This window comes from Copidosoma floridanum, unplaced genomic scaffold (genome assembly GCF_036245765.1).
Source record: "Copidosoma floridanum isolate Cflo_tuat_1 unplaced genomic scaffold, Cflo_Japanese_pri ptg000013l, whole genome shotgun sequence".
Classification (NCBI taxonomy): Eukaryota; Metazoa; Arthropoda; class Insecta; order Hymenoptera; family Encyrtidae; genus Copidosoma; species Copidosoma floridanum.
Window position 1 is genome coordinate 19,195,555 of NW_028321890.1, and position 22,394 is coordinate 19,217,948.

The 22,394-nt window shown below is 38.0% G+C and overlaps 1 protein-coding gene across 1 annotated transcript; it reads right to left on the reverse strand.

The window, feature by feature from the left end:
- Positions 1-2,618: 2,618 nt before the first annotated feature.
- On the reverse strand, positions 2,619-6,403 carry LOC149374941 (uncharacterized). The gene is made up of 5 exons (XM_089590733.1): positions 6,336-6,403; positions 5,485-6,278; positions 4,477-4,893; positions 2,768-4,137; positions 2,619-2,708 (listed from the first exon to the last, which is right to left on the reverse strand). Exons 1-5 carry the CDS (start codon positions 6,401-6,403, stop codon positions 2,619-2,621), a joined length of 2,739 nt encoding a protein of 912 aa, XP_089446859.1.
- Positions 6,404-22,394: the final 15,991 nt, after the last annotated feature.

Sequence of the window (22,394 nt, forward strand, 5' to 3'; positions counted from 1 at the left end):
TACACAAAAAAAAAAAACCATTGTTACGACTACAAACTTGATTAAATCATCACATAATCAAACATACGAACAGAACACGTGATCGTAGATAGCATAGAAAATTGTGATTGACTGACATAACACCACTAATATATGTAATCTCACGACGCAGGTAAAAAAAATTCTTACTCCACGAGAAGTGAACTCTCTTTCTCTAGTGTTGCGCGCACATGTAATTTTGAGCTGCGAGTATTACCAGTCGGCTCTTATGCAACTCGTTCATGTGGCATAAGTTTTGCATGATGAAAATCCCGTGAGCTGTTATTAAGAGGATTTTTCTCAGCCAAGAGTTTATCAAATGACGCAGAAAAACTGTAAAAGCCAAACAAATAGCCTACATACGACTAGTTTATAGTGGACGAGAACATTACAGCCGATGGATGGATGGGTGTTATCCACCCACGCTCTATACGTTTAAAAGGTTTTCAAGATTAGATGATTGTCGTGCTCTTTCTCCAGTGTAATGGGACAAGCGTATAGTTCCTTTGTCCAGCACTGAAAGCCAACCAGTATAAGACCAACCAATATTTTGAGCTTATCAAAAATGTTTATCCCGTGTTGGCATATAATTTACGAATAGAGCTTGCGTTTCGCACACTGTACCCTGTGCGCGTTTGCATAATCATTTTATCGAGCAATTTGCTCATTAGGGTGGCGTTAAACATAAACGAGCATTTGCGTAAGTCAAATGATACTTGAACCACAACAGTTGGTTACACAAAAATATGTAAACTTGTTGTTACATTACTGATAGCGTTTGAGCTTATTGTGCGTGATTTTAAGTTTTTAACAGCGCTGAGACTTATTTCAACAAATTGTGTGTATCTCGAATTAAGAAAGAACAAAAATTTTTTTTTTCAATTTTTCCTGGTTAAAAATAAGCTATTTAAAAAAAAAAAATAAACAAATAAGAAAATATCACACGAAAAATCTTTTAAAAAATTTACATTTGATATAATTCAATGAGTGTCGCCTCATAAGAGCCTATGTTGAATTAAGGAATGATATGATTTTTATTTTTTGAAAAATACGTCTGGAAAAAAATATTTCAAAAATCCATACGCACATATTATGTTTTCAAAAAGAACGTAATTTCTTTCAGTGCTACCAAACGTTTTTTATTTTTTTCCAGAACCCCTTTTTGTTTTTATTTCAGAAAGATCCGACTTTCAATCTTCAACTGACAAACACTACAGCTATTTTGTACTCAAGCATACTTGACAAGTTTTCTCGCTGGTCTTGTTAATGTTCCGTTCGCAATTCGAACTTCAGCGCTACGTACTTGACCGTCGTCACGATTCACAAAAACTTTGGTAATTATACCCTTTCTCCAATAATTTCTTTCAACCTTATCATCTAAAATTATTACTAGATCACCCTCTTGGAGAGGTGCCTCACTTTTTTGCCACTTTTGTCGTGGAATTAAAGTAGGAAGATATTCACGCAACCATCTTTTCCAAAAAGCGTCAGCAAAGCTTTGAGAAATTTTCCACTGTTTTCTCGTACAAACGTTTTGTAAATCGCACCGACTTATTCTTATCTGCCCTGAAGACGCTCCCAACAAAAAATGGTTAGGCGTTAGGGCTTCAATATCTCGGGAATCAGAAGAGACATGTGTAAGAGGCCGAGAATTAACAGAATGCTCTATTTCTGCAAGAATTGTCGCGAGCGTTTCCTCTTTTGGAGCATGTTCTTTCAAAACAGCAGTCAGGGCAACTTTAACCGATCGAATGAGACGTTCCCATGCACCTCCCATATGAGGTGCGGATGGCGGATTAAACTTCCACTCAATATTTCGATTAGTCATATAATTACCCAAGCTTTCGCGATTTAAGTTCTTTATACATTGAGAAAGCTCTTTACTCATTCCCCTGAAATTCGTACCATTATCAGAATATATTGTTTCAGGAGTTCCCCTTCGGGCGGTAAAACGTCTCAGAGCCAATATCGCGGAATCTGTACTTAAACTAGATGCAAGCTCAATATGAATGGCACGTGTAGTCATACAGGTCAGTAAAACTCCCCAACGTTTTTCGCGCCTCCTCCCTATTTTAACCTGAATAGGTCCAAAATAATCAAGTCCGCAATGAGTAAATGGACGACAACGGTAAGCTAAACGTCCTGGGGGTAGAGCAGCCATTTTAGGTTGTGCTGGTTGACCTTTCCGAATTTTACAAATTATACACGAACTCGATAAGCTTTTAAGACCTTGACGCAAACCCACAATCCAATAATTCTGTCGTAGTTCGTTAAAAACCGTTTGATGATTAGCATGATAATATTTTTCATGGTATTCCTTAATTAATAATTTTACGATCGGATCTTTTGCACAAAGAATAACAGGATTTTTAACTACACCGTCTGATGCAAACTTTTGTATCCGACCTTCAGATCTTAACAAATCATTTTTGTCTAAAAAAGGTGTTAAAATTATAATTTTACTATTTCGTGGTAATGGCTTTGAATTTTTTAACGCATGTATTTCTTTGTTAAATGACATTAGTTGACTATTTTTAAAACAAATTTCTTCAGCTTTTTTCTTTAGCTCTATAGCTGTCAAAAAATTATTATGCCATTGTTTATTCCGTTCTAAAGCTGAGTGACTTTTTCTTTTCCAATTTTCTGCGGCTTTTAAGACTCGTGATAAAGCGGAAATTAAACGTTTCCAACTTGAAAAACGCGAAAAATCAATTAACTCATCTTCGATCGAAAGAGTAAAAGTATTAACCGAATCCTTTTTAAGTTCGCAATTGTCCTGCATATTATATTTTTGCCCAAAATTTTCTTTTGGCCAAAGGCTTTCATCCCTGTGTAAAAATGCTGGTCCAATTAACCAACGACTGTTAGAGTCTAACGCGCCAGGTGCTATTCGAGTACCGTCATCTGCTGGATTTTCCTTTGTAGGAACCCACCGCCACTCTTTCACGTTTGAATTCTCGTTTATTTCATTGAGACGATTAGCTACGTACATCTTATAATCTCGCGAATCTTTCTTAATCCACTGTAATACTGTCTTAGAATCTGACCAAAAAAATCTACGAAAAATTGAAAAAGTATGTTCTAGCGCAATAAACTTAGCTAATCTCGTAGCTAACAAGGCACTCTGTAGTTCTAAGCGGGGAATAGATTGCGCTTTCAACGGCGCAACTCGACTTTTTGACATGATAATTGCCGTGTGAAAACTCCCGTCTTTTAAAGCGAATCGCCAATAAGCTACTGCAGCATATGCTTTCGAACTCGCGTCACAGAAAATATGTAATTCTGCTGAATCAAGTTGATCGGTAAGGCTTTGATAACAGCGAGGGATTCGACATTTTGTCACGTTATTTAAATCATGTAACCAAAGCTTCCATAATGAGAACTCGTCCTCTCGAATTTTCTCATCCCAGCGAACTTCACTAAGCCAAATCTGTTGCATAAGCATACGCGCACGAATGGTAAAAGGCGCAAGGAAGCCCAACGGATCAAAAACCGACATGATTGTTCGTAAAAACTCCCTCTTTGTAGGCTTTCTTTTCCCACTGATAATATCACTGTCTATTTTAGACTCTTTAAAAGTAAAAGATAACTCATCAGGTAAATTGAGCCATTTTAGCCCGAGAACTTTCTCCTCACCGTTATCTTTTACCTCAATAAAGCTTTCGGTCGAGTTTCCGTCATTTATAGTGTCTACAACTAGCTTTGAATTACTAGCCCACCCATGCATTTGCCATCCTGCATTAGCATTTATAATTTTCGATTCTTTAACGCGATTGGATGCTTCCTCAGCTGTCATGCAACTATCCAAAAAATCGTCCATGTAACAATTTTCTTTTAAACTCTTTACCGTTGCAGGAAAACGAGAAGAAAATAAATCGGCATTTTTGTCCTTGATAAATAAAGCTGTGCAAGGTGAAGATTTTGCCCCGAATAACATGGAAGTCATGACGTATTCTTGTGGAGCCTTTGAACTATCCCCGTCTCTCCACAAGAATCGCTGAGCATCGCGATCTTCTTTACAAATCTTAATTTTTAAAAACATATCGCGAAGATCTGCTTTAACCGCGTAAGCATATTGACGAAATCGCATTAAAACACCTGGGAGAGATTTAAGAAAATCTGGGCCAGAGAATAACAAATCGTTAAAACTTAATGATTTCGTTTTTGCCGCTGCGTCAAAAACTAAACGTACTCTGCCTGGTTTGTTTATATGACGCACACCGAAATGGGGAAGATACCAAACTCTTTTGCCGTATGATTTTTCTGCTCTTTCTGCGTAACCATTTTCCAATAAACGAGTCACTTCTTTGTTATATAAATTTGCATAATTTTTATCACGAGCTAGCTTTTTTTCTAGTAGTTGAAGCCTTCGCAAAGCGGTTGAACGACTATCCGGAAAATCTGTATCGTCTGAAACCCACGGTAAACCGATCTCCCACGCTCCATTGTTATATTTACACGTATCTTGTAAAATTTTGATAGCGCATTCATCTCTTAAACTTATTTTATTTTCGCAGTCTTTCACGCCGATATCATCGATTAAAAAATAGTTCCTAACCAATTCGTTAAGCTCCTCGTTCGTATAAGTCTCCTCTCGCGAATTGACACTGAGACTCGCGGAAATAGCTTGCAAGCTTTCAGACTCATTTCTACTTAAACACCCGTGAATTGACCAGCCCAAAGCACATCGAGAAACTAGTAACGAATTCTTTCTTAGTTCTTTAAACTCTTGGGTAACTATCAAACCAACATTATCCTGACCTAGCAACATTTGCGGAGCTTCATCGTACGGATGAATAAAAACTTTTGTTTCTTTCTCACAATATTGAGACAATTTATAATCCACACTTTGCATGGGAAGTGCAAGGTCATCGACTACAAGTAGATTTTTTAAATTAAAAATCTTTGAATCATGCTTTAATTGACAATTAATACGCTCTGTGGAAAATGTAACGTTATCGTCACCACCAATCCCCTTCAAAACTGCATTTATACGTGAAGTTTTTAAATTAAGCTTTCTTACAATCTTCGAGTTAATTAATGAAACCATGGAACCTTCATCTAATAAGGCATGAATCAAAACCGAAGATTGGTTATTCAATAAAAGAACGGGTACTGATTTTAATAAAACTCTTGAATGTAGTCATGACTGTTTGCTAACTGACAAAGCGTCAGGCTCAGAATCTTTTAGGTTCAAAACTTCTGTTTTAGTCTCAGTTTTGACATTGAAATTAGCATTATTCTTAAAAGGAGTATGTAGAAGTTCGTGATGCTTAATACCACATTTTCCACACGATCGCGCGGTGCACCTATCTCTCACATGACTCTTATCTAAACAATTAAAGCACAGCTTGTTTGTTTTCACAGTTTTCCAACGTTGAGAAATTGGAGATTTTGCGAAATCTCTACATTCAGTAATAAAATGGTTCTTGCGACCACAGTGAAAGCATTCTTTTTTTTCTGTACGACTCTTTTTTGCATCTTCTTCAACATTAAGGTTCAAAACTACTCTTTTGTTACCGTGAGACGTTCGAAAATTAGGTTCAGACAGTTTCGCAGTTGCTTCGTTCAAATCTACAGCAATTATACCAGCTTTGATGTTTAATTCGGCTTCTTGAAAAACAAAGTCAGCTATTTTTTCTAAATCAGGTTTTGATGAGTTCTCATTAGCAGAAAATCTTACATAATTGTGTATCATTGAATTTGGCAACTTTTGATACAATTGATTTGCAAGCTCTGGACTAAAAAGATAACCTACATTTTTATCAATCGATTTTATCGCAATTACAGAATCTTTTAATTTTGTCGCAAAATCTACTAAGTTAACATTTGAATTTTTCAAGCTCGGGAGCTCTCGAATCTCTTTGATTATCTTTTCAAGAATCAGTTTTTTATTTCCAAACCGCATTTCTAGCGTCTTTAAAATTTGCTCTGTATTATTTCCGGCAATAAACAAAATTCGAGTAGCTTCCTGAGCTTCGCCTCGCAGAGCTTCAGAAAGACGAACAAGATTTTCTGCATCTGAGTAATTTCCCAAAGAAGTCGAGATTTCAAAGGATTGCTTAAATCTTGACCATTCGAGCGGTTCTCCAGAAAAAATAGGCAATGATTTAGCTGATGTCATTCTATTTAAAAAAACCGAATTATCATTGCTCAAACTAGAATTTCGAACTTCTTTTAAGGTCTCTTTTATTGCGTCTGCTAAATCTTTTATAGAGTCTGCGTTTAAACGGTCAGAGTGAGTATTACAATTCGCGAGTCTATTATGAAAATTATTAGGATCGTATAAATTCTCAAAATTATTTTCAAATTCAAACTCATTTTCAGATGCAATTTCGGAATTCGAACCATTATTGGCAAAATTGTTTTCAAAACGATCTCCCATCATATCAAAATCATTTCCGAATTCATTACGGTTAGGAAAAGATGCAAAGGAAGCCGATGGTTGAGACGCATAATTCGGAAAAGGGTGCTCCTGATCTAAAGTTGGTTCAGTTTGATACGCGTGACCAGTCGCTACTGGTAATTTTGACAAGGAAAACAGTGTACGCTTGTGTTCCGCTGTAGAACCCGTCGTTGAGGTCGTTGCACGGGGTGGTAGTGCGCGCTTGTGTGCCACTGCGGAACCCGTCACTGATGTCGCCGTAGAAGATGGTGATGTGCGTTTTCGCGTCACTGCAGAGCCCTCCGCTGAAGTCATCTGAGAAGGTGGTGGTACGCGGTTACGCGCTGCTGCAGAGTTCGACGCTGAACTCTTTGCACGAGGAGGTGGTGGGCGTCTGTGTGCCACTGCAGAGCCTGTCACTGAGGTCGTCGCAGGGGGATGTGGTGCGCGTTTACGTACCGCTGTAGAGCTCGCCGCTGAGGTCTTCGTACGGGGTGGTGCGCGTTTGCGCGTCGCTGCAGTCCCCGTCGCTGAGGTCATCGAAAGGGACAGCAGTGCGCGTTTACGTGCCCCACGTCGGGCGCCAAAAAATATAAAACTTATTTCTAAAATAAGGACGTATAACTGGTATTATATCTTTGATATTTATTGAACGAAAAATGAACGGTAAAACGGAGGAAAATAGAAACGGTGTGAGAGGTTCGAGTCTTCAGAAAGAAGTGAAGAGAGAGTTGCTCCTGCTTGACAACACAGTCACTTTGTTGATTTCTCTGGTTTCCAAGTTATTCGCTGCATAAAACAATTGCCACCATAGCCTCCCGTCCGCAAGAGAGCCATTACCCCCCTTGCCCCGGTGCTCCTTTCATTTTTGAACAGGAAAAATGCGGCCCCGGACATTCCAAACGAAAGCCGTGCACGCGGCTTTTCGAATCGTCAACTTTACGATTCGCGGGCGCAGTTATACAAACAATCGATAACATATAGTATTTAAAAAAAACGAGCTACTCTCTCCTTCTCTTTCATTCTTACATTCTTTACAACAGCAAACGAAAGGCGTACGAGTTCAGCATCGAAGGCACAAGCCAAGAGGTAACGAATTTGCATGATTTTTAAATCAAACAATTTTATTCCGCTACAAAACTTCAACGACTGCGACACACTGGCATCCGCAACAACACCAGTCCTCCAAATCAAATGAAAAACAAATAAATTAAAGATTAGCACTTTCATCCACGGCAATTTTAACGCACCCGACTAAACTTCTCGTAAATAGCCGCATAGTGCAGCCTTTGGCGCATAAATTCCACATCGAACGCAAAATATAAAAGCCGATGAATCAGGGTCGAGTAAGATATTGTAAAAATTCAGCGGTTTACCGCTTATATTACGCAACGCCCCCATAACGCACACGCAAGCTCCCGGACACATGAATTATCATTATCGCGTATTAATTAAAGTAATAAAGAGTCAGCAGGGGGGTGCGGATGACGCAATCCAAGGGAAAAATACCTCTGTAAGGTATACTCGGGCTGAGGGAGAAAGCTCCACTCGAGATAATCCCGTGTGTGTATGTGTGTGTGTGTGTGCGTGCACGGGGATATTGATTAAATTCGCGGGACAGTGTAGCGACGAGAGCTCATTAAAGACGACGCAGCTCGGCTTAATGTGCCCCGGCGCGCATGTACGCGACGATATTGTGTCCCTATACCGCCAAAACGCAGCAGCGGGAGAGAATTGATTTACAGATGTACACGAGAGTCCCTCTGTCTCCCTCACCGCTCGCGAGCCCGGGCATAATCCTCCAAAAGCCTTCCAGCCGTACAGCGCTTATCGGATCTTGATTTACTTCTTGGGGGTAACAGTGCCAGACAGTCCACGTGAGAGCGACTTTCCAACTGCGCACGAGAGTCGATACGCGTACGGTCAATATCTTCGTGAGACGGAGGATATGAGTTCGGCTCGCAAATGTGCTGCGTCCATCGGTGCTCGGATAGATTCAATTTATTTTGGCTATGCTCGAGTCGTACCTTTTAGCGAGATGGCGCGCGCGGGTCCTTGCAACATTGTAATATGCAAAAGTTGATTGAAAATCTCCGTTACTGCTGACTATTGTCGCTTGATTACATTGATTTTGGACATCGAATAGACGGCAAGAGTACTAGTGATATCGTTGTGGAGATGAAATATTTAAACCTCTGCCCAAATTTTGAAGATCATATTTTTGCGCACCGAAGGCTAAATGGATCGTTCGGGTAATTCTTTTGTCCCGAGGTCTTTTTTTCTTCCGGCAATGAATCGCCAAAATACCACGAGTGGAGCGTGTGTGCCCCACGATTCCGAGAAACTCCGCATTAAAGTCAAACAAAAGCGTTAATCTCCACGGGATGATTGATAAATCTCCGTCACGCGGCGGGGCGGTCCTTCCTCTTCCGAGTGTAGAGCGCAGCTCGTGCAAATGAGCCGTTAAACCGCGCCGGGGGTAATTTTTTTTCGTGACTCGGGCGAAGCCGAGCAAGTGCGCGGGCTACGCGGTAAAAATAAGCCAGCGGCGACGAATGAATCAAAGTAACGCGACAAAATCTCAGACAGCTTAATTGAGCGAGGGAGGGGGCTTTTCGCGAGATTTTTCGCGCGCGTATTCGAGGAAGCATAGCTCGACGGTGTAAGTGCGTGTTTGGGCCTCGTGAGTGTATTATTGTAGGTTTTTTTTTTTTTTTCTTTTTTGTATGGCTACCGAGTTGAGTGCAAGCTCCAGAGGTAATTCGAGTTCTGAACGTTCGGTGCCGTTACATCAAGGCAAATTTAACGTTGCGAGCGGTATTTATTGTTGGAGCTTGGGTATTTTAGCTGGTATACTTTTGCGCTCGTTTCTATACATGACCATCCATCGGATGGCATTGGGTCGTTCAGAATAACAAAAAGTAGAAATAGCCACCCAATGATGACTCTTCGTTTACTCCAAACGGCTTGTGTGGTAAACAGTGCTTCTTCCGCCAAAGGTGCGGAAAACGTTTGCTTTCAGCTTTTAAATATTTCTGAAACTAAATGTGTCGATTGTAATTTATTTGAAACCTGAAACTTTGTCGTTGACCTAACAGCCGCAAGCTTTTAGTTATAACCACGTATACATGCGTGAAAAAAATCATATTTTATTATTTTTGTAATTTAATGAACAATCAAAAAAATCATTATTATTATACTACCATGTTTCTCTCGTCAAATTTTTTGATTCAATACTATAAACAATCGAGAGAGTCGTAGACAGATGGATAAATCACCATTCTGTGGCACTCATCATATTAGATTTAGAACAATATATATTAGTTTTATCGTGAAATTCTTTTACTTGATTCACATGTCAATTGGGTTGCAGAGAAATAAGACATATACTATTTTATGGTGTCTATACCTTGAGTTAAAAAATTTACTTATTTCTATTTGCTCAGCCGGTTTACTCCATATCCATATCGAGGAGGTTGTGTGAGCTAATAAATGACTATTATTTGTTAGCCATTTTAGATGTGGTATGACCGAAATATACTCACATTGAAGGGGTTGAAAAGAAACAGTAGTCTGCCATTTCTTTTAGCTGACATATTGGTTGCAAAATGGTGTAACATGTGACTATATTTTATTCGTTATATTTTTCATTCGATACATAAACTAAGGGGGCCATAAAAAGTAGACAATTTGCTGTTTTGTATTGACCACCATTTTCGATTAAGAATGACGTCACACAGCTCATTGTATTACAATTGTTTACCCTTTCATGGAATACCTACATCAAGGGGGTTCTAAATCTAAGATAATTTACCATATTGTGATATCAGTCATACAGAGCTACATTTGACTTTACACAGTTCAATGTATTCTAATTATCATACCTTTCTACTTGACTAACCGTATGCAAAATTGTAGGAGGAACAATGAATAGTTTAGTATGGACAACGAAATCATAGATCATTATACATAATAAGCAAAGCAAGCCAAATTAAATACGGTTCTACTGTACTATTGTAAATTGTTTTGAATTTCGTAGAAAGTATATCAATCATGATACACTGTGAGTACTAAAATCTAATGTATATAACATTTTTCACAATGAGTTTAAGATCTAGTTATTCGAGTGAAAATTTAATTGCATTGACTTACCTGTTCTTGAAGAATTCATACAAGATGCTCATTTTAAACAATATAATCTGCTTGTTTACGCAATCATACTGCCGAATGTGTCGAATATTTACATCTGTGTGGTCTATAACTCCTGAAAAGATTTATTTATAGTTAGGTAAGGCAATTATAGTGTTTATATGATAAAAAATACGCAACTTATAACATTTATTTGTTATGACTTAATATTTACAAAATTAATTCATACTTTTATAAGAAAAAAAAATCTCCGCATTCAACGAAAAGTTGATGGGACATTGAAAGTTAGAATTTTATAAAACTTCATACAAGTGTGCGAAAGTAAGTGTAAGAGTACAAATAGTTATCATAACACTTATCCTAATAATATAAAAGTCATGAAATTGTGTCAATTTATAATAGCAAGCTAGCCCTTAATTGTGATTCCTTCATAGATTATTCAATTTCAACAATTTTCAAGCTACAGCAACCGAATATTTTCTCACTGATGTTAAGCTAAAAGATGTGTTGTCAGTTTATTTTCAATTTAACATACATAATCAAAGATAATATAACAAACTAACTCTGCTGGATTTGAATAACTGGCCAATCATTTTATCTCAACACAACTTGGACGCCTCAGACAAACAATATGTTACACATACTTATATTAAAAATCTAAGGCAAAAAATATCACTACTTGATAAAATTTTACGTCATTGACGTTTACACGAATAAGTCACTAAACATTAACAGATTACTCAACACTAATTTACAAGTACAACCGGATAAGATTCTTGCATTGATCAGATAATCTGTACAACCTCGGTGATTCCATTCCAATTATCGGCTCGTGCAGCATAGTATTCAGATAGCTTCGAGAAACATCTGTTGGCTCGAGAGTAAAATTAATCACTCCAAAACCAACAAAACTCGAATCCACCCAATAAAAAGAAAAAGAAAGGGAGAAAAAACCACTGCAAGCGTTTCCCCCCCAAACTAAAAGCAAAGTATGCATAGTTCATGGATTTGCATGGAGGAAGCGCTTTTATCAAGCCGTAAAAGGCACATCCCATAAATCGCTTCCATCGTAAAATATCACCCTCCCGAGCAACTGTATGGTCCGAAACGTGGCGTATCATACGGATAGAGCGCGCATAGTCCACGTGCACCTATGCACCGAATAATTAACGGCATCTAAATCACGCGGCACGAGCCTGGTCTAACGGCCGGCCATCAGTTACCCGTAAAATGATTTTCGCGCGCGCGAAACCGGTGCAGATGGGGATCGTGGCTTCGTTAAAGCGAAATCATTATGGAGTGCTTTTTATCAGCAACCCTTTCGACGGCTCTTTACGAACGCGCGGTGGCAATGCGCGCCCTCGTCCATCTCCCCTTAGCCTCCTTTCGGAATATACCTCACACACGATATTTTGTTGTTACTCCGTGAACGAACGATTCAATTGGATCGTTAATTCTCACTCGAGCGAGCGATTTTTCGATCTTCCTCTTCCTTGGGCTGTGCTCGGCCGAGCATACTTATACACCACGCGAGCAAAAGGCGATCGATCGTCTGGTCTGATGTGCTATTGGTGTTTATGTACATACGTTTTCTGTGCCACATCGGCCGAGTGTATATAATGAGGTGTTGGCTGTCACGGCTAACTGGAATAGGTTGTTATAACTTCAGTTGCCAGTGTTTATTACAACCATCCTTGGAAAGGGTGATGATCGTAATGAACCAATGATTGACTTTGTTTTCAAGGCAGCACAATTTAATGTATGTAGGATCGGTCGTTTACTCAAATACGTGAGTAAAATAATAAAAAACAAGTGACTGTTTATATCATAACGATGCAAATTTTATTACAATTATTTTACAATTTGCATTCAATTTCAATAACTATTTTTATTTCCATATCATTGTCATGGTTCGTCATGTACTCTTTTTTTAAGCATTTGCGTTATTATTTTTGTATGTGTAGGGGGAATTCACTTGCAAGATCTTTAAAATGACATTCTTTGAAAACTTTTAGTTCTCTTTTTGGGTTGCTTTAAAATATCTCATTGTTAAAAATGAAAAATTCATTTCATTTATCTCAATTATTCGTTTTATTTAAGAGAATTTTCTTCATAATACTTGTCTGACTATATAATTGCACTCATAAGCAAACAAAAGACTCTGTGCATGAACTTTTTTACATTTTGCTATCAAAATAAGCCTATAAGAAATCCAGTATTGTAGACACGCTGTATTCCTTCCCCGTATAATTGTTTGTATCTGTGCTTCAAAAGGGATTTTAACAAAGAGTCTGTTTTTTCTTAATGACACACAAAGTCATTGGGGAACTTCTGATTCCAAAATTATGCAAGAAAACATTCATAATCCATCATAGGTGCGTTTTGGTCGTCGCACAACGCAAAGCCCAGTCTTGTGCTGCTTCCACCTAATCAAAAGCCGCGGGTCTCACGACGAGACTGCATTACAGATTATGCACCACTTGAGTAATGGGAAAAGGACGGATTCACAAGCCCGTGCATACACATAGGCTGTACAGAGGCAATTAGAGAACGTCACCCAAAACGAGCGAGTGAGCTATAGTCGTAGCTATTGGTCCAGCAGCAGCGGCTCCCGCTCATCTTGTCACAAGCCGAGATCCACCTCGCAATCCATCATCTCCGGTCTCGAATCGCGCGTTCATTAGCCGTATTATGCAGCTTCATTTATCCTAGCGAGCATCGCACGCGCATCCAGAGGAGGAAGATGTCACGCGGAGGACGGCCCACGCGAGTTTGATACGACGAAGCCACGGGGTGGAGTAACCACCTAGTAAAATAGCCCTGGATTCATTGTTACCCCCCAGCCCCTCTTCAAAGGCCCCCGTATTAATCCAGCCGCGAGACACTCGCTTCCGGCTCGCTCGTTCCGCTACCGGTACAGAGCAGAGAATGGCTACGGTATCCTAATTGCCTCCCCCCCTCGCAACGCTGGCCTCGTAACAAAACACTGTCAGCCCGCATCGCTCGGTTTCACTTGGTTCGCATACGCGCACAGATAAGAGTGACGTATTTGCAGGATGATTACTGAATGCGTGCGTACTATTGCGTCCCTCGCACTGTTTTCAAATGTTTTTCACGTCTGCACAAAGGGAGTTGTCAAAGACAAACCTGCCAATTGCAAAGCAAGGATATATACCACACGTTTCCCACCATCAAAGTGGCCGTTATACAAATGTCACACAGGTATCATCCGTACTAAAGTTTCGCCCACTTCGACACGAATAAAAAAGGAAACAACGTGCTGGTACGTAAAATCCAAAACTCTGAATGGAACGTAAAGCTTGTTTCAAAAGCCAGAGCCTACTCGTGTCCAGTCGTCCCAAGGAACAGGACTCAGCGATAGTGATAGCATTACAGGAGAACAGCGGACAAGGAAATCACATTCCAGACACGGCGAGCGCAAGAGGCCAAATGGCTCGATGCTAATCTCGAGGTATTATACGAGAGCTACGGACAAGCGCGCTTCGCGAGGGTGATCCTTCCGTCCTGCGGTGTATACACACTTCTACCCTTTCTATCCTTGTCGCTCGCGTTGCCGGGATAAGCTTGCCCGTGAGGCGGCGCGTTAACGTCCGCACGGGTTATAAATGCGGGGACGGCCATCTCCAGCGTCCGGTTGCTACTGCGGGGGGGAAAAAGGTCTCGAAAGAATCGGGAGGTATTCGGCCTTTGAATTTTAATGGGATGCCGTGGCTACTGCCCTTTGCCACTGTTCTCTTTACAGATTCCCCTTCTATTTCTCACGTCTGCTTCTTGTTTTTTGAAGTTTTACTATGTACCTCTCGGTACTTTTTTTTTTTTTTTTCTAGAAATTTTACTCCTGATGTTTGATTTCAGTAAGGGGTTGTCCTTTTTGACGGATATTTAATCTCATTTTTTCGTTGGAACAGGGTGCACTTTTTATCAGTAAAATAGTTGTTCTCGTACTATAAAAAAATTATTTTGAGAAATAACTATTTCGTCATTATTGAGCGTTTACAGAGCAAATATAAATAGACCATTGACATTGAATGTAATTAATGCGTAGGTTAGTCGAACATTTATTACTGCTTGACTATTCCAATTGTAATGAACCATTAGAATGCGAATCCATACATGCTCAGAAAGCAGTCAGGTGCATTATTTTTCTATTGTGTACAGCGTTCCTCGATATTTAAGTAACGCCAAATGTTCTTTTGACACAATTTGAAGTGGCTGAAATAAAGTTTTTAAAAATACATATTCACAATGTGTATGTTTTTTCTTGAAATGTTGATGGATCACCCGATGAAACTTCTTTATTCGACCTTTGATTGGTCTGGGCTGATTTTGTGGTTAGTTCATGGTGGAAAAATTCAAAATTGTAAGTTTGAGAAATGGTGAAAATAACGTCAAATTTCAAGGCAAAATCGAGAAACCAAGTTCATTAGTTTTAAAAAGCTAAGTATATAACTCATACTTGAAAAATTTAAAAATAAATAAATAAACGTTTGATCAAACTTTGGATGGTTGGCGCGTGAAACGTTCAAGAAGTGGAGTTCCCTAGTGATACAAAACGCTAAAATTAAATCTAAATATATCGAATATAATGTAAATAACGTTCTCCATTAATATCTAAAAAACATCTGCCCCAATTGTTTGTTTAAAATTTAAAAAATCGAAATTCTCTTAACGAAGGAATTTATTGCAAATCTTTCATTTAAAATAAGCGTAGAATGATGATAGACATCGAGCTGATTTTTCTGTTGACTTATTACACTAATATTAAAATAAGTACGAGGTCCTGAATTTTAAGTCCACGCGTAACAAAGACCGAACTTTTAACGTCACAGCGAATTTTCGTACAGCACCGCGACATTAGATGCCATTCGAGTTATCAAAAGACCATCAATTCGGTACGGCCTGTGTGGCGGGAAAATTGGAAAAAACTAATTAGCATACTCAATGCCGTAACAACCAGTGCTGCGGTGCGAGGAGCGCTTTTAAAAATCCCTTCGACATGCAAAGCCCCTGTAGCATGATTTATGGTGTACCTATGAAGCGACTTCGACGGGCATGCATCTTTTTACGCGTGACAGTTAGCAAAGTGATTTTGTAAATCGTAATGAAAACTTCATCTCGATGAATTCGCTGATGTACAGATAGACAGCGAGATCACAATTATCTTACACCTGGTATATCACTTCTGTTTGTAATAAATGTCTTTGTAGATCATTATACAAGAAATGACTGAAGAACTTACTTGATGTTTTAAAAATCCATCTGAAGTGTACAAAACAGAGTTGCTATCTAGTTACGATTCAAATTTATTAAAAATACTGAGAAAAATGTACATTTGCATGATAATTATATCTTACAACCTGAGTCTTACAAGAATTTATCAGGATCATTTCTAGCCATTAATTTAGCTGTACATCGAGTTTCATTATGGTCTCATTATTATTTTAATTTTTGGTATAACTACCTTAAGTAACCAATCACTATGATAAGACTAAAGCAAGCAAGAGAAATGGAGAAAGCAAGGCTTTACATTCATTTATGGTAAGGCGTCTCACCTCTTACTCATAGAGCACTTCTGTATGAATGATATACAGTCATACTTCCGCATTGATCAGCTTGTTCATCCAATTAGGTTTTTGACCTCCACAAAAGCCGAGAACTTGAACCTTTGCGCAAAGTTTAGATGAGATGAGAAGGACAGATGTAGAGAAGAAATGAGAGAGACAGAGAAAGGTAATACAGTACGAGTTACATTCTATCTATATTCTAATCGGTCATAATTAAATGAATATTTCATCTAGCGCGGCTCGTCGAAGTTCGTGCTGTGCTTTTCAGGGTGAAGGAGGAAGGAAGAGTCGAGCAACAAGAGCAAGGAGTCATACAGGGCTCTTTCGGTAAGGGGTTTCATGTAAATTTCACCAGATTGGCGAGAGATGTGAGGAAGCAAGACGCAAAGCAAAAAATAACTGAAAATTCTGTAATGTACATTGTTTGCAAGGAATTTCGTGTAAGTATTTCGTTTGAACATTTAAATAAACTATGGAATATTTAATCAAACTGTAAGACATAAATTTTTTGGTATAGAGCTTGAGTAGTACGGGTTGCTTTGGTCCTTCAATCTTTTTTTTTATTTCCTTAGATGATTTTTGTAGTCTCTACGCTAAGATCCAGTCTTTTTGTTACTCGTTTTTTGTCTTTCATATTGCTTTTCAGTGGAGGTTCTTCCTTTTTATTCCTTCCTTTACTTTTCCATTACTTTTATTTCTCATCTATTTATCTTATTTTCCTTTCTGTTCACTTACATCATTGCCCTATCAGTTTTAATTCCTTTTGAACTTCATTATTCGCAATCTTATAATACACCCTCTGTTTGTTTTTTCCTATTGTTCAGTAGATTGCTATTACCTATCCATTACTCTTGTTTTATCTGCTGAATCCTAATCATATTACTTGTGAATTCTCTTTTTTTCTGTCAGGTTAGTAATGTTTGTAAGACTTTTGATCGGCAAAATGATTTCACCGAGAAATATTCCAATGATCCTAATGAAGAACCTGAAACCTCTCTGTAAGTTTCCCTAGTCAAACGAATCCACACTTACACCGATCAGACCTTGCATTCGGATCACGCTCTAGTCGTCAAACGCCAGCTTCCATTCCCCCCCCCCCATCCTACACCTCCCGTTCTCCCTCATCACGAATTGAAATAACGACCTGCATTACTATGCGCAGCTATACATAGAGCCGAGGGAAATGGTACTGTGCGATTGTGGTGGAGCTACATGTATGCGACGGGCTTTTTCCTCCCCCACACGGAGACCGCGAACCCCCAAGGGCTGATCCCTTCTGCCACCGAAATCTCCCTAACTCTTGATTCCGGTCCTCTTTTCTTATCCGTTCTATGGTGTCTATATACTAAGGTGTTCCACGAGTGCTCTTATACATAAGTCAGTGTTTTAAAAGCACCAAAAATTACTGCAAACTTTTCGGTATACCATGTATAGAAAAGTTACTAAAGCACCTTAGAAGTATGTGAATCTTGAAATGGTAAATTTATAGTATCAAAAGTGATTCCAGGCCACTATATTTTAATGGTAATTCGTCAATTTTACATGCTTATACTGAGAGTTGCAGAAAGTAACAACAGCAAAGTCGTTCATACCAATACTTGTGTAATCTAATTCATCCGAAATAATCTTTATCTCTCAATATAAATCTCCTTCCTCCTGATGTATCAAAGTCTTAAAAATAAAAGGAGAAAAGAAGCATGAATGTTGGTAAGCTTAAATTTTCTGCGCTGCACATTAACTATTATTGGCCGTTGCTGCTTAAAAGTTTTCTATTTCCTATATTGCTCATAAAGTATAAAGAGAGAAATAAGATGAGCAACGCTATCGCTACGAATTTGTATTTTTAATCTATGCTATAACACACATGATGTTGCAAATCTGCTCACTTCTCAACTCTTTCTTTTTTTCTGTGGCCTCTTTCCTTCTCTCTACAACAAGAAACACATCCCAGTTTGGATTGATTTTGACGATGGCTCTATACATAGCTATTTCGTTGCTATACGTACGCATGTACGCATGAGCTTTTCTCCGTCTCCCCTCCACGACACGTTTGATAATCAACGAAATAAAGAACTAGGGGTGAAGAATAAAGACGCTCGAGGGAGAAAAAGTAGAGCAGAGCGCGAGCGTGCGCACACATACGTGCAATACAAATGAGCTCTTGTTTTTTGCATTTTAATTGCTCTTTTGTTCCACTCCCTCTCGCGCGTTGCACCATTGCCTACCTCCCTCCCTCTTTCTACTTTGTCCCTTTTCGTCTCTTCTTTTTTTTCTTCACCCTCCGGCTCTTTGTACGCGTGTTCTATGAAATTTTACCATACACGACGTTGCGAGCAAAGAAAGATGAAAGTTCTTGTTTGCTCACGTGCATACAAAGATGCTCGTGGGATTTCATATTGATATGTTTAGGTGAACTTGTTTACCATGTAATAGATATCAAGCCATTGAAGGAACACTATATTTTGATGAATCAAACGTGTATTGATATTTTACCACTATCTTACGTTGTATATTTTAATGATAACTGTTGAGAAAATGTTCAAAAAAGTAGATGTAAAGGAACAAGTACATCATTCAGTTCTGTAAAGTGATGTGAAATTTGTAATGCCATTGGTCTAAATATTCATTACGTTACAAGTTTTCAAAGTCCAGGATTATTCGGTAAAATGAAAATGGCAAATTTTAATTACATCAGAAATTGTGCAGTACGTACTTCTTTGTCCCAAGTCAAGCTGTTTTTCTACATCCAAGCAAGACTTGACGTTTATTGCACATGGATATACGAAGGGACAATAGAGGTATTACCTCTTATGATTTATTGGAAATAGCCTTCAGAGCCAACATTGTCCAGATGTGTGTGTGTGTGTATAGTCTCCCAGAAGACAATGGTCTCATATTTTCCGAAGCTCGGGATAACTTAGGAAATCATTCGGAAAGAGATGCAGGCGTTTTCTGGGGTGTAGCCGAGGTAGGGGTCGACTAATCGATCTGTGGCAAGTCGCGAAGGTAAATGGTGCGTACACAACTATACTTATGTGGGTGCGCGTACACTATAAACATGAGAAACGATTTGGGAATTGCGAAGGAGGGTTGGGGCGTGCATGCGCTCGTTTCCTTTCGGTCAGTTCCCCGAGGTGAGGCCCGAATCTTAGGAAACGAGAATTTCATGGGAAATTGACGATTAATCCTGTGGGAGTGTATCTGCTTCAGAATACATTCGAAGCCCTCTACGTCTTGGGTTTTATCATTGGGATCATAATTATTAGTACTGAGATTAATATATTTATAAATCTTTTTTTTCTTACTAATTTAAGTTTATTTAATGTTGTAAAAGATTATTTTTTAATTAATTTATGTACTGGGTAAAATACTAACGTGAAACGTGGAAAAATCTGTTAAATAATGGCTTAAAAATAAGGTACTTCAAAAAAAATCTTTACAGCGCCGAAAAATTTTAATGATGAATTTCTTGGCGGTAAAATATTGAGAGGTACAAAGTCAAAATAATAAAGTATTAAAAGGACTATATACATCAGAACAAGTTATACAAAATTATAAGCTAAAGGCAGGGTGTTGGAAACGGAATAAAAAAAGTTAAAATTTCTAATACATAGAGAAAGAGTAAGAAAATAAGGAATAGAGAAAAAGAGCCTTCAATGTCATTGCAGATATTTTGCGTAGTATAAAAAAATAACATAATATCCAAATTCTGATTTTACATAACAAAAGCTGAATAAGAGTACTTGTAGTTGCTTTTGATAGCAGGTGTACGAGATAGGCATGGAAAAAAGTGATAAATGAAAATCGCATTAGAAATAGAAACTGCAAGAAAGATAAAGAAATGTTTTTTTTTGTGAAAAATATATTGCTGAAATGAAAATGCATAAAATGCGGTTTGTTTTAGCAGCTTGGTAAAATCCAACCGTACATACAGGCTAATGCCTGCAGAAGAAGAAATACAAAAATGTCATAAAAAAAAAAAAAAAAAATCGGAGCTAATACAGTGGATAAAATAAACAATTGTATTTGTCAAAAGCTACCATTTCTGTTGTTCAAAACATTTGTCGCTTTGCAGCTTCTCCACTCGACAGCTGCGTCACCTTGTACATAAATACATGTACATTTTCGAGCTTCCCTTAAAACTGATATTGAGTTTGCTGGTGTAATTGAATTTTCTCCTGATTCCATGCACGAATCGGGAGCCCCTCTCCTCCCCCTGCCCCTCGTTGAATCAGCGACGCGTGCACGTATATACCCTCTATCTCTATATCAAGTGTTGTACACGAGGAAGAACGAAGCCTCGGGGCAATTCCTCCCAGCTTTTTTTTCTCCCAGAGCTTTTAAGGATCCCCCATGCCCGTACATACACGCACACAAAACATATTGAACTTCGACCTCCGATACAAGGAAATTGGAATACTCTATTTTTTCGGACAAATATATTGCGCTCTAATAAATTCTCGGGGTAAGCTGCGAAGTGTCGGGCGAGGCTTTCAAGTTGGGGTTGAAATAATTGCTTCGCCTGTTTCTCCGCACCGACAGCTGAGATATTGCAATTTGGGGAATGTCCTAAAGGTAATCTTGTTTGGTATATAATTTACATGAGGGAAAGTTGGCTCAGAATTTATTCTTTTGGATAAGATCATAAGATAAGAAAAAAAAAAAAAAAAAACATGTTTAACTAGTTTTTTGTTACGGTTAGAGTAATTATAAAATTTATATTATCTGAGAAACGAGTTTGAATAAATTATACAAATCAAGTTTCAAATTCTTTTGAGTGGAATCAATGGTTTGACACAAGAGAAATTAATTTTTAACACTATTATGCTAGATAATAAAACTTTTAAGATCACATCAAACATTTATCCCCCTTTTGGTACAAAGTATCCAACTTTTTCGGGCGCCTCACTTCAAAACACATAAAATAGTTAATCAATTTCACTTTATGTATAGTACATTTGCAATTTTTATTCTTATTATATCACAAAGTATAATAACCTCTTCTTATATAATTAAGATATTTTCGTTTTTAGTATGTACTTAAATGTACTTATTTGTCAAATTATACCCAAGAAAAAAGTAATACTTGGTTTTTAGCTTATTTAATGTATTTCTATTAGATAATGGTAAACAGCTTGATGTAGAATAAAATTCTAACTGCCCGAAAATATGCAAACGTGAAAAAAAAGACCAGTAAATCTTTCATATTAGTGATTATGAAAAAAAGACTCGGTTGAAAAAGAAATCTCTTTTTACTAAATGGTACAATCTTCACTCGATATTTTTTTCTTAAATTAACAAGTCCTTGTGCTTCCACAGCAAACAGGATAAATACATTCCCCATCTATAGCGTCAAAGTGGTCCTTGGGGAGCTCTTTCCATTTTATAATTAACGAAGAGTGGTAACTCGGGGGTATTAATCAGCCCTAGGCGTATTTGTGTCTTTGGGGAATCCTCATCTGTGATACCCATTTGTAAGCATCCATACGCTAATTTTTGCAGTTCGAAAAACAGATCGAGCTGATGAGAATGCTTTTATGTTATTGTCTGCTACATGTTCCGCTAGTTCGGATAATTTTGTGGAATAATTAGTAACTTGTGACAAATAAATTATTTCGCAATTATTTGTAGCAATTTTAAGATGCATTCAATATTTCACATTTGGTTTGTTCCATCCAAAGTAAATGAAATAATATTTTCAATAAGCGCTGAGACTGCAGTGCCATTGTATGATACAATTTTTTTATTACACATGCTTATCTTAAAAGAATCAACACAATATTGATTTGGATAAAAAAAAAAAAAAAAAAATTGAAAGCATAAATGTAGCGTTTCTTATGTTTACAGAAACCACCAAAACAGTCATATGTGGTAATATTTATGTACAGTTTACCAATTTATAATAAAAAATTATCTTTAGTCTGAAAAAAATTCATCAACTGGATCAGTTAAAATTTCAACCCTGACACAGAAGTTCATATTTGTGGCTGACAGTGAATTCGAAAAATTATCAATTTCGACACTCATATGCTTTTACGTTCGTGCGCTGTAACTGCTTACCATTCAATCAACCTTACTATAAGCCTGACGCCTCAAATTATGTATGCGACATAAAAAATAAAAAAATGCAAAACCTCATGGTTGTAAAAAAAATGATTACGAGCCCTCCTCCAATCACACACGCTACTGGCGTGTAAAAAAATATTCTATCAGCCGCGTCATAAAAAGGACCATAAAGAGGGAAAAGGAAAAAAAAA